We start from the raw sequence: 13,917 nt of genomic DNA on the forward strand, positions 1-13,917 counted from the left end.
AGAATAAAACCCTTTTTTTAAACATTTAAGATAAAATGTTGCTGTTTGCAAATGAAAATACAATTTTTAACACGTCTGTCCTACAATACTTTAAAACAAACAGTTCAGTACAGTTAAAAATACCTCTGCTGGTTTCATCCAGTTAAAAGGGAGTTTTTCCTTCTCACTTTCGCCAAAGTGCTTGCTCAAAGATGGTTATATCATTGTTGGAGTTTTCTCTATTTTCTCTATTTTTCTTTCTTTTTTCTTTCTATTTTTCTTTCTATTTTTTCACCTTGTTGTTGTTCTTTAGTCCTACATAAATGAAATATGACTGAATTGAAACAAATGATTTACGCACCACCTAACAAGTGGTTCGATCCCAGGAGAAGACTCTAATCTCTTGGGGGTTGCATGAAAAGGGCATCTGATGGACTTTTTTTTTCCTTAAAGACAATAATTGTGAAGCCATTCTTTAATTTCTTTTCAGAGAGGATTTAAAGTGGATCCTTTAATTGCAAAGCAGCGGCCGTTTAACTGTCAGATATCCCCAATAACACCCTCTCTCCCCTTCCCCACTTCTGCCGATCAAAGGTCAAATGGCAGGTGACCACACCCAGCTGGAGTTCCATAACATTGAGACGGGCATTGTGACAGAGAAGCGCTTCATGTCCATGGTGCCCTCCAACTTCATTGGCCACCTCCAGAGCCTCTCCTTCAATGGCATGGCCTACATAGACCTCTGTAAAAATGGTGACATTGATTACTGTGAGCTCAATGCCATGATTGGCTTCAAGAACATCATTGCTGACCCTGTCACCTTCAAGTCACGCTCCAGCTATGTGACTCTCACTACTCTGCAGGCCTACTACTCCATGCACCTTTTTTTTCAGTTCAAAACCACCTCCTCAGACGGCCTCATCCTGTACAACAGTGGCGATGGAAATGACTTCATTGTGGTGGAGCTGGTTAAAGGGTAAGTGGACGCTTTGCAGCATTCGTTCTGTCAAAGGAAAGTGCTTTACCTGTAATATATCTTGTTTTGTACCCAGTAGACTTGACTGTTTGATGTCACTGGTGTTTTTTTGTGATGGTTTACACCAAACCTGCACTCAGACACATAAAAAAAAAAAGCCTGACATTTTTGCTTTGCTGCTGTTGCTGTCATTGCGACAGTTGTTATAAAAGTCTCCTTTTTACACATGCTTACATTTGTAGGGCAGACCTACCTGCCAACAGGTGTAAAGTCCAGCAAATACAGACAGCAAAAACCATTAAACTGTGCCTATCCAGTTTTATACTAGTGTAGGTGATGTTTATTTAGGCAGTAATCTCCATAAAAATGGATTATGATTTTAATAATGCACCCCTTCCTACACAGGACAGTTTCCAAACAGAAAAGAATTCTTGACAGCTTTTTTTTATGCCTTTACTTCAAATTCTTCTCTTATCACCTCTGTGCCAGAATATTTACTGAAAGAGCTGTCGGCTATTACTGTTCTTTTTAATCTTCATGAATTCAGAGCAAATACCCAACATAAAAGAGAATCGACTGCACACTTATTGCCAAAACGCAGCTATAGAATAACCTTCTTTTAAGTAATGCCGCAAGTTAGGCTTTCCCGCGTGCTAAACATTGACGCCATATATTTTAATTAAAAACGAGCGTGCAAATCTCAAATTGACTGTAAAGCAAATAATTTAAGGATGAATTGTTCAGCGCTGTTCATAGCCCTTTGTTGTTTATTCTACCTGCCAATTATTTACTTCCACTTTTTCAAACTCTTGTATATTAATGTTTTCGAACGCACGGCCACCAACAGCGACATTTCAGTATAAAGTATACGTATATGCTTTTAAAATTATTTGTATCAATGTTGTTAATGTTACAGTCTAGTCTAATGAACAGTCTATGTAAAGCACAAGATGACAAAGCTGTGTACAATTCATGCAGAACACATCTGATATTAGCTCATATTTAAATATCTTCCTCCAGTTACCTACACTATGTGTCTGACCTGGGGAATGGAGCGCACCTGATCAAAGGCAACTCTAACAAACCCCTGAACGACAACCACTGGCACAATGTTATAATCTCCAGGGACACCAACAACCTCCACACTGTCAAGATTGACACCAAGATTACCACGCAGACAACAACAGGAGCCAAAAACCTGGACCTGAAGGGTATGTACACATACACTCTCTGCAACAGGGCTAGAACGAAATACGTTTCTATCCCTGCAGGTACAGTCCATGAATTTCACCTCTAAAGCTAATTATTGGACCTCAGGGTAACTGTGTGTGCCTTTTTAGAGCCAAAAGGGTATATATATGAAAAAGGGTAATATTTGCAATGTAATACCAGGTCAAATGCAATGGGGATATGGGTAAAAATGTAATTTTTTAATATTTTATTCTTCATTTTAATAACATGATAAGTTTTATTCAATATACATTAGTCCAAAGGACAGCAGTGTCATCTCTCAGCTACAATTTTTTATTTTTGTGAGGATGGTTCTGAGGTGGTTGAAGTTGGATGCAGGTGCAGATATGAAATAGAAATAGATGAAATAGAAATAGATGAAGCATTAACCCTAGTTAACTTCTTATTTATGTCTGTTATTGGCTCTTTTCCTTATACTAAGGTAGAAAATTATCCCCAGAGACCACATAGGTACCAATAGGAATGCCTTTTCAAGGGCACACCAACAGCACCTTAGAGTGTCCCTTCCCTGGTGGGAACCTGTTGTACATCTAAGAATAGGATAAGGGTATCTTATTTCCTGAGAGTGCACTACAGTGTATTTCTTATATTAAATTGAGGCAGCAGTGACCTGGGTTTGTGAATGAAGGTTTGCACCAGCAGGGTAAACCCAGCAGGGGTGTGTAGGAACAATGCTTGGCTCTTACTCATTAGCACCACTTAGGTACCCTTGAGCAAGAATTCCACATTAATCTGTTCTACAGCTGCCATTAACAATGTGCATATGTTCATAAAAACGGGGCCATTTGTGCTCAGCAGACCAAGCTTGAATTAAAGTTATTTTAAAGAATTATCATTTAATAACATAAAACATCTTGTAAGGACATTGGGGTAATTGGTGTACTACCTTGAAGAGTGTTGTAATTTTCCTTATCAGAAATTGTTAATGAAACAGCACAAACATGAAAGATGACAAATGTCTGGCTTGGACATGACCAAAAAAAAAAGCCCCCCACAAAAAACCATTTAAATCAAGACAATTAGAAAAGGTTTCCAAAGCTAGACATAATTAACCTCATGTACTCTTTCACTTGAATAAAATAAATCACGCAACTGTTGCTAATGCCTGGCATGTTCACTTTAAACTCAGTTTAAAAAAGCCATCCAAAATATTTGATAATGTTTTTTATGTCCACTAGGGGTCAGTATTGTCATATTTCTCATGTCCTTACAGGTAACCTGTATATTGGAGGGGTGGCTAAGGAGATGTACAAGGAGCTGCCCAAACTGGTGCATGCCAAGGAGGGGTTTCAAGGTTGTCTGGCATCAGTGGATCTGAACGGGCGGCTCCCAGACTTGATGTCAGATGCCCTGGACTGTGTGGGACAAATAGAGAGAGGATGTGAAGGTCAGTAGTCTGTCAACCCAATAAGTGAACGTAGCGGGTCAATGATGATAAATCACTGTCAAGCTCAGTCAGTCCAAGCTCAGGTATAAATTCAGTTCTTTTTCCCTCTTTATTCAATCTTTTTCCCCTTATTTTCACAAAACCATCTAAAGGGGTCATTGCAGCGCCACGCAAAGCTGCTCAGTATTCCCATTCTCCTACTTGTCCGAGACGAAGACGCACTCGTTGAGAAGCACACCCACCGAGGCACCCACACTGGCAACCTGTGGCACATAATTTAACATCCATTAAATGTGTTAGTATTCTGTTAGAATGCATCAAACTCCGACGCTCCTCCACGGGCAATCATTTCTGTTTCACTTGGCCATAATCTGCTTATTCTCTCTGCCATTTTTGTACTGCGAGTTATTTCCCATTTTACCCCCATTCTGTTTTGCTCTATGTATGCTTGCTGGATCTGAGAGTTTGCCAGAAGCAATCCTTTTGAATTATGTATGAATCCTTTGTTGCATGCATAAATATCATTTGCCCAGTCTAATATGTGCACCATATCCAGAGACAATATTAGATTTATTTTCCGGCGTCAGTCACTTAGTTTAATTTCACAATTCATCCACTCTTTTTCTATCGAGTGTGCGGCTTCTGATCTTTTTGTGTTTTGACATTACAAATGTAATCAAATTCATCTCTCCGCGCAGGTCTGTCAAACTTGTTGTTTTCTTTTTTTTCCCTCCCACACAGAGTCAATTGAGACTCTCAGTGGAAATGTTAACACGTTTATTGGTTTGTGACGATGGAGTCGCCGGATAACATATAGCTACTTATATTATAAGTTAGTAATGAATAATGAAACATTCTGGGTGGTTTTTTTTAACAAGTTATCTAAATTTTCCTGAAAAGAACGCCCGTTTCCTTTAATAGCAGCAATTTCTTGGTATTACTTTATGCTGCTGAAGCCATTTTTGGAGAAGTTGCTTTAAACAGTTTAGCTTAACCTAGCTTTCATTATACAGTATAATTTTTCCACCTCTGGCTCCTTCTGAAGACAAACATCCTTCCCTTCGTCTTTCCTTCTTCAGCACTCTGTTTTTGCTACTCCATCTCTGACATCTTGCTGCTTTTACTAACAGCTGGTATACTTTGCCTTTTCCTTTCCTATTATTTTGCTGACAAAAGTTGCATTGATGAAAGCTGACTTGCAAGGTAGATAGCTTTGTCTGTCTGATGAAGAGTCTGATGTCTCTCCCCTTGTGCATCTACAACATATCTACCCTCTAACTATCCGCTATCTCTACCTCCACAATTTCCACATGTCTCAATACAAGATGACTGCCTAGTGTTGCCATTCAGTCACCAACTATATGGAATGGCCTTAAGTCCCATAGGAATACAAGTCTCATTATAATCTTGTATCAGTGTCTATGGGGCTTATGTGTGGATTTGCACTCACATATTGGATGTTGTTTATTTGAACTTTTATTCCCACTGTGGGGTTTTTGATGTTCCCTGATATACATATAAGGGAATTTCTGTGCATGCCTTTTAATGGTTTGAAGAACAAAAATGTATCCTGCATGGATTTCCTCTTAAGATATTCAGCTTTTGATCTTAAAGCTGGTCATTGTAATGTCTTACCTATAATTAATCTTATTAAGCCCAGTGTTTCCTGTTGTTGTATTTTTGTCACTGTCTCTGGCACTCTATTTCTATTTTGTAAGTAGGAGGTGTTCCAAGCAACAGGACTGAGTCTTTCAAGATTTAACACTTAAATAAACAGTGAAATATGGCGTGAAACAAACAGAACCACTGGCCAGTAACTAAAGTCAAATACACTTTGAAGTATATGAAGCGCTATTAATATTAGCTGAAACTGTTTTAGGGTTTTGGGGACACAATTTGGGCATTGTTATGGGAATAAAGTAGGTTTTCACTACTCCAGGGATAACCTTTCAAGAGAGGCACCGAACTGTGCAAAACTCTTCAGCCATCCCTCATTTCTTTATTTTCTTCTTCCATGGAGACAGTGTTTCTTAGAATTTTTTCAGTGATCTGAAGCAATGCTTCTCTAAGCTTTCTGAAGGTCTTCCAACATTTTTCTTTAGACACTGGCTGCCCATTTTCAGACCATTTTTAGGACGTTTTTGTTTAATAAGCAACTTTGCACTGACATATGAATCATTCAAGCATGATACAGTTGTCTAGTTTGGTCTACATGTGACTGACTACTTAGCAAATAACCAATTTTAAATTGTATCTTTAGACACTTCATTACTAGCATCCCAAAGCATATCATTTCTTCCCTGTTTCTCTAGTTGCACTTATTAAAAATACCAAAGATAAGATATTTTTGCACTAACAAAAGAAATTCCTAAAGAGCTATTAGCCGAAACCTATCACATCTCAGTATGGTGTGCAGTTTGTCCTCAAAAAAGTTGAGGAAACTGGATAAGCGGAGGACAAAAAAAGAAGTGTCAGGACTAAAATACTCTTTATAGTAGATGAACAGTATCTGAAAGAAATATCCATTTGACATAGGTAAAGAAACTCCAGCAAAGATATGAAATATACATCTGACCCTTCAGCTGATCCATCTACTGTTCACTGAAGACTGATCAGAAATGGTTTCAGTGGAGTAGAACCTGTCAAGAAGCCATTCTTAAGGAAGGGAAACAGGGAGAAAAGTTTGCCGAATTTCACACACAAACAGGACTGAGAATCAGTGGCAATGGGTCTGATGAATCCAAATTTGACATTTTTGGTTCATGTCATCATCATTAGGTATGTGGAGGAGTTCAGAAGAGAGACACAACAGTGAGTGTCTGCAACAATCTGTAAAACATGGTGGAGGTTTTGTCATATTCTGGGGCTACATTTCAGCCAGTGGTGTTTGCGATTTAGTCAAAACTGATGAAATTCTAATGAAACTCAGAAAAGTACCATGAGATTTTGAACCACCATCCAATGCCATTTGGAAAGCGCCTGACTGGCAACAGTTTCATTTTTCAACACGACAATGATCCCAAACACACTGCCAGTGCATTACTGAAGCAGTGTGGGATCAGCTCGACAGAGAACAAAATAAAAGGCAGCCAGCATCTAAAGAAGAGCTTTGAATGTCCTTCGAGAAGCCTGGAGAACTCTTCATGAAGACTGCTTAAAGAAATGAAATGAAAGCTTGCCAAAAGAGTTCAGGCTATGCTGAAGAATAAAGGTGGTCGTTCCAAATATCGACTTTAAAGTTCGTTAGAATGGTGCAACTTATGTTTTTGCCTTATATGCTTTATTTCCAGGTATGTTTGCATATGTTTCATTAAATCACCTTTTCCTAGAAAAATCTAGAAATGAGTGGCTCGAGACTTTTGCTCAATTCTTTGAATGTAGAGTAGTAGAAAATCTAGATAAATGCACCATTATGTGTATAAAATGAGGGAACGCTGCGAAGTTCTGCACTCCCAAATTAGATAATAGAAGCCAGGTTGTCTTTTGAGGGCCTCCACAGAGGCAAACTCACAAAGACAAATCATTGCACTCCAAACAGGATCACACCTTCCCAAAAGGTCGAGCTCACTAAATCTGCTGGATCTACCATAAAAAGGTCCCTCACAAATATTTCAGCAGATTTTATTTATAAAACATGTTAATACATATTCATTTATTAGTGTTAGAAATGGAACATCACGGTTTTCTCAGCTGGGATTCATGCTCTGCTACATCAGCAGAAGTCAGATGAACTGGAACTCTTAAGATGAATAACTCTGTATGGTAATTGTTTGAAATTATTCTAAGTATGCCATAACACATCTGTTTACTTCAATCATAAGCGAGTCAGAAATGAGGATGGATTGCAGATGTGATTTATTAGGGATATTATAAAAGATTTAATAGGCAGTATAATATATTACGTACAATGTAGCGAGAAGAACTTTTTTGCATTCATAGAAATATTTGACAAAACAATCAGGAATTCATTTCTTTTTTCATGTTGCTGAATGCCCTCTGCTTTTTTCCCCCTGCATTATTCAGCCTTGAGCAGGGTACAGCAAATGCTGAAACTATTAACCAGTTACCATAGCTACTCTTGAATCTGAAAAAGAGCTACTGTGGCTCCAATACGTTTAAAAGAAAATGTGTAAGAATGCGATTGCAATTCTGCAATTTTCCTTTTTTTCAATCTCTCATGAGTAAATAAATAAAAAACAGCAACAAAAAATAGCCCTCCTCAGTGCATTGATTATAACTACACTACTTAAAAGTGCTCATTTTGTTCCGATTCTATGTCACGAATCATACATATAGATCCTGACATTGATAATACTGTTAATGTCTAAACTTGCTAGACTAACGTAGTCTAAATACAGATTGTTAGAAATTACAATGTCTCATAAAATAAACACTTGGCTTCACACTCACATTTTAACATGAATTGTACTAACAGGGAGTCACGCAAACATAATAGCCTCGCGATGGACCTTTTTTTTCATAGCAGGTAAACACAGGTGCTGCTGATGTCATGAATAACGGTTCTGTTCTTTTTAGGTAATTAATTGCTTAATTAATGTGATTACCAACACCTGTGTTTGCCTACTCTTTCATGTCAAAGTGGCTGCTGTGAAAAAAGTGTCTGTAGAGGCCGCACAGCTGTATGCGTCTGGAGGATGAATACACCGGTGGTAAAATGGAAATAATCCACAAGCATGAAGATTAAACACTTTCACAGGAAGCACCAATACAGCGCAGTTTAAAAGTACACGGACCTCTGCACCTTAAGAAATGAGCATCCTTGCCCTGCGGTGGCATTCACAGCTGGAAATGTTGTGCATTGTGGTTTATCAGACTACAGTCACGCGATGGTTAGGTGTAGCACACGGTTGCTCATTGACAGGTGATGATTTGGAGAAAACAAAAGAATTGAAAAGAATAAATTGCTGTTATACATTAAATGTGACTATATGGAATAAAATAATTAAATTACTAATGGAAGTCTAACCCAAACGTTAAAATTATTTACATTTTTATCATTTTTGGTTGTGCGTGTTTGCTGAAGACAGTTGAGTTCACTGCCTTTTATCGCAGGGTTTGTACACAGCTAGTATTCTATGTTATTTTGTGTGTGCTTTAATATTTAATTTCACTCTAGAGTCCATAGGTATTTATTAGTATTAAAAAAAATTGTCCTCACCAGATAGCTGTTTGTCTCCATATTCAGGTCCCAGCACTACCTGCCAGGAGGACTCATGTGCCAACCAAGGTGTGTGTCTTCAGCAGTGGGAGGGCTTCAGCTGTGACTGCAGCATGACGACATTTGGAGGACCGCTGTGTAATGACGGTAGGATTCCACCTTTACTAAATTCCTCTAGTTCTTATTTTTGAAAGTCTGAAAAGAACAAAGCCATCATTACTTGTTGGCATGCTTTCTTTTTAAAGCCTCCCTATACTGTTTGGATGATGTTTTTCACCATTTCATTTCCTTGTGTGAGTCACACAAAAATAAAAAAGCCCTGTACACATTTCACAGTATTAGACAGATAATTCATTCCATCTGTTAACCTATTTGAACGCGGCCAAGAAAATCTTGGTATTAGACATTTAAAGGTGGGTGTTATCATTAACAGGAGCGCCATTTTTATCCCTTGCTTTCACACAGCGTTCAGTCTCAGGCTCATTATTGTTTCCTGTTTCTGTTCTATATTTGTGTCCTCACGAAGCACGTCGTTTGCCAGAAACTTGGTGTACTTGCTTTGTAAACTCTCCTGGTTTGTAAACCGTGCTGGGTAATGTAACTAGTGATTGATATGTCAAAACTCGGTTAGAATGAATCTCGGCACAGTTTTTATTTCTGTAGCTCGGCTTTGAATAGGTTGTCTTTCACTGAGGGCGGCGACAGCTGTTGCAGCTTTGTCGGGCAGAAACTTTGACACATAGCATTTGACAGTTCGGTGAAAGCTCATTAAAATTTGAGATTTGTACCACTAGAGGGAGCAACGCACATTGTGTTCTGATAAATAAAACATCAACAACAAGCTAAAGATGTAAACAAATACATCATGAGCTGAAAACAAATAACAGCGCTTGTTATTTATTGCAATTTTACTGGAATGCATTCATACATCAGCATTACCCCAAATAATGCATTTGCAACCGCTCGCATGCCCACCCATTAAAACTTTATCTGAGCCCCATGATGTGATTTAAAGTTCCGTGTTATTAATCTCTCTTAAAGATGCTTAAATGGACTTTTGGTTTTGTGCTCGTTAATGTTAAGGTTTCGAGCGAACAAGGGTAATGTCTCCTCCACCTTTTGAAAATTGGGCTACTTCCTTATGCAAAACATGCATAAGGGATTTTTGTTTGGTCATTATTTTCTTCTGCAGCAGTTCACACAGCAAGAGGTGAATGAGCAAAGTGCTGAAGTGCATTAAGGAGAGAGGAACGGAGTGGGCACTCTGGAGATGACACAAAAGCAGAGGAGAGAGCACCATAAATGTTAATGCATTCTGTGTCACTTCTAGCTGCTTGATAAGACCCCTGTCTTTTGTTATCAACTGAAAGTGTTAATAGATTCTCATGCAGCCCTATACCTCGAACATATCTGCAGCCAGAGATAACACTAAAAGGATTCTTCTGTCCATGATATGTTTGAGTATAAGCTCGCCGTGAACCTGCGCCTCCTTTGCTTGTTCTGTTCTACCTTCCATTCTTCGGGCCGTGTTTGGATCAACAGAGGAAGTAGGGCTGTGCTGGGGGCATATTTCTGCCGGTGAACTCCGTGTGAACCTAACTTGTGCGTTAAAAGGAAGAGAAATCCAGCTTGGATCGTTTTTTTTTTTTCTCCTTTCCTTCTGTCATACATATTCATCCTGTTCTGACCCACAGAGCTCATTGACAGCATTGGGAGCAGGAAGACTCAAGGGGCATGTTTGCATATATTATATCGGAGCAGAACTGCTCTACCTAAGTCTAGTTACTGTAGCTAGTCTCATTATTCCTACTGACCTGACAAAGCAATGGGATGGATGAATGTGTACGCCCAAGGGATTTAATATGTAACCACAAAAACATACTTTCTAAGAAATTTCTTTCACTACAGATGAACTGAGCTAGTTCTCAGAATAGCGACGCAACAGAGCCCGGGTCTGCTGAAGGAAATATCTGTGAGTGAGAAAAATGAAGCTGGAGATGGTCGGGTTTTATCTCTGTTGATGGATTGTCATGGGGATATATAGAAGGGGGGAGGGGGGGCGCAAAAAGAAGGATAGCAGCATTTCTGAAGAACACATCACTGTTTTTTTTACCTGATATATTTGCATAAGCTGAAATGCAGGCAATTTACAACAAAGCACTGGGCCTCTGTGTAAGCCACTTACTTGGGGAGCTCTGTGCATTTCTAGATATTTCTCCAATAGCTAGTCTTGGTACAATCTTGCCTTATTGCAAGGTAGGAAAAAAAATCACCTAACAGCTCCTGGCCCCATAATATTTAGCCAGGGTGAACCGTACATGTATGACAGCACAATACCACAATGTTTAGTTTCTAAATGTTAAGCTTATAAGCTGAAAATAAGCATCATTTTGATCCAAATACTTTGTGCTTTTGTTGTAAATTTACTTTTTCATTACTCACTGTAATCATTTTAAAGAATAAAATACATTTATATTTATTTATTCTGAAGTTTTTCAGTTATTAAATGCAAAAAAAAAAGATTTTTTTATTGTAAAACTGAAAACTTTGAAACATTGGAGGAAGATAAACCAAGCTATTAAACAGTGATTTTATACTATTTAATTAAAGTCACAATGCATCTCTTGGGCTTGTCCTTAAAAAATTGTCCTTTTTGAATTAGTACGCTAAAACATGCTGCTTTGCAGCAGACTGATTTGTTGTACTGTAAATGGTACGATTATATCAAACCTACGAAAACGTCCATCCCTCTGACTTTTGAAGCTGCACATAGAAGTGGAAATATTAGTCACTTGGCATCATTTTTTAAGCAAATGAAAGACATCAGTACTGGCAACACTGATGTCTTAGTTGGCAATCTTACGTTCTTATATTTGAAGGGTGTTTTAGTCCCATTTAGGATGGCATTGTGTATCAAATTGATTCAAATTGACTCTTAAGATTTGAATTACTAAGATGTCTGAAAGCTTTGCTAGCACTGAATGTGTGGCTTGTATTGACATCATACACGCAGCACTTTTTCTTTTTTTGGTATAGCATCATTTCTTGGCTGTGCTTTCAGTGTTTTATGATAAAAGTATTTCAGCTTCAGAACAGCTCTGTACCTTTCGCTTCTGAATGATGGGAAAGATGATGAAAACTATCTTCAGATCTTCTCTTTATCGCCTCCCAAACACTGATGTGCCAGTATTTTCTTTTTTCCCTTTCTTTTCTTTTCTTTTTTTTGAATGAACTGTGGACATAATGCCTTAGAATTGTATTTATAGCACAAATTATCACAACTGGATACCTACAGTCGGTGTAAAAAAAAAAAATCAAAGCGATGCTTTCGAAGATGAATCAGATTCCTCTCAGAAAGTCATCCATGCAAAATGAGTTATGATGACTGTGAATGGTATTAAGCATGCATTTGGTCTTACTACAAACTGTTTTGGTTGCCAGCAGGAATGAAATGGCATTTGGAACATATTTTCTTAAGTGACCCTGACAGAAGAGGCAGACTGCATGTATCTGTGTTGTTAAGTCATCAGGGGCGTTCTGCAAGTACAAACAGATGCAGATAAGCAGCCAAAGAAAAACATTGCAAGCACGTTTTTTAAAGGCTTGAGTGTGAGTTAATATTGCCACACTGCATTTTGCCTTCTTTGTGATGGGAATTTTTGGAATAATGCTCTAGTTTCAGTTCAGAAGCCGGTTTAGTCTGTGTATGCGTGTGTGGGTGGGACTTAAACTTTAGTCTGGAACTCCTGAGGGAGTGCGCCTGTAGTGGTCAAGCATCTGAGGGTAATGTACAGAGACAAATAGATTGGTGCTTGTTGTTTAGCTAAAGTGGGTTGTGGAGAGGATACAGCAAGGGGTATGCCGGGCCTTCACGCGATTTCCATCTTGCTTGGTTGCTCTTCTACTCTATCCCGTAGCCAGAGCTATTAGTGCCATGTCAATATTGTATCAACAATGGAGACTGTATGTAGGTCTAGTCTCCATTGTCTCTGCCCAAGGGGCAAAGAGAACCCCCCCACCCTCCTCATTTGAGCTGTAATGTGTCTAAGTCAGTGCTCATTCTTGTGCCTTTGTAGCTAGAGAATAGCCTGTCTGGGCCCCAAGCGTGCCACCGGATTGGTCGGATTTTATTTTGAGCACATGCAAAAGTAAAAGTATCCTGTTTTTGCTACGCGCTCCTTCTTCATATTGTCTAAAGGCAGCTTCTTTGCAGCACGGACAAACTCACACACTGGCTCTGAGGTGTTGCATCACTCTACAGTACAAAAGCAAGAATTCAAATAAATATTTCAAAAAGTCTTTCAAGGTTACAATGGAAGAAATCTAAGAAAAATCATAAAATTGAAGAAACTAGCCTGTAAGTTCTGTTGGGATTCTCTAGTGTTGCACATTTCATAGTTATATTAGTCAGCCGCAGCACGAGGGATTTACATGAACAGCCTATTCTAAATCTTCAGGAAAATTCCTGAAATTGTTTTGTTCTTTAAACAGCGCTCTTTCGGAGCAGTTGTGTTTGTTTTTAAGATTTGTCATGCAGATAAACACACACAGTCAGGAAGCAATCCAGACAGTTTGCCCTGTTTCTTTGTGCTGGCATGCAGGAATTATACCACTTAGTTTTGTTCCAATCGATACAAGGGGACACCCAGTCCAGCAGTGGGGCCAGGGGGATATGAGGTACTGGAGTTAACAGCCTGCTGTCACATGGAAGTAATTTTATCTTTGCCCTGGATGTGTCTTTTAATGCAACTCAGAGAAACAAATCTATGGGTCTGAAAATATTTGGGCTTCATCTGTATTGAACGCTTGGCCTAGCTTTGAACAGCCATTGTGCCCCGAGATATAATAGAGGCGGTCTTAAGTGCCTCTGTGTATTCACTTGGGTAGCCATCCGCTCAAATGTGCATGCATGCTTGCAGGAAGTATAGCACATACAATTGATCGGTTGTAAGGCAGCAGGAGGCTTTCCAAAAGTTATAATCAACAGACAAATCTGAGTTTTTAATGGGGAACAAATCTTTATACATAAGAAATAAAAGGATATATGCTTATATTTACAAATATTACTGGATTTGATCCATTTTTAGCAGTTTTAGCATTTTATGAGCTGCGCCTTATTTTGTGCTGCTGTAACAGGTGAGTTTC

At 38.7% G+C, this 13,917-nt stretch overlaps 1 protein-coding gene across 27 annotated transcripts in view; it reads left to right on the top strand.

The window, feature by feature from the left end:
- LOC100702788 (neurexin-1a) overlaps positions 1 to 13,917 on the top strand; it is a 248,608-nt gene that overhangs the window by 118,659 nt on the left and 116,032 nt on the right. For 26 of the 27 annotated variants that reach the window (XM_019366989.2, XM_019366978.2, XM_019366980.2 and 23 more), the window contains 4 exons: positions 574 to 955; positions 1,976 to 2,166; positions 3,420 to 3,593; positions 8,800 to 8,919. In XM_019366989.2, coding sequence (XP_019222534.1) covers positions 574 to 955; positions 1,976 to 2,166; positions 3,420 to 3,593; positions 8,800 to 8,919 — 867 coding nt within the window. Of the gene's footprint in view, positions 1 to 573; positions 956 to 1,975; positions 2,167 to 3,419; positions 3,594 to 8,230; positions 8,476 to 8,799; positions 8,920 to 13,917 lie in introns of those variants that run through there. The other variant, XM_019366997.2, reaches the window with a different exon arrangement.

This window comes from Oreochromis niloticus, linkage group LG13, assembly GCF_001858045.2.
Source record: "Oreochromis niloticus isolate F11D_XX linkage group LG13, O_niloticus_UMD_NMBU, whole genome shotgun sequence".
Classification (NCBI taxonomy): domain Eukaryota; kingdom Metazoa; phylum Chordata; class Actinopteri; order Cichliformes; family Cichlidae; genus Oreochromis; species Oreochromis niloticus.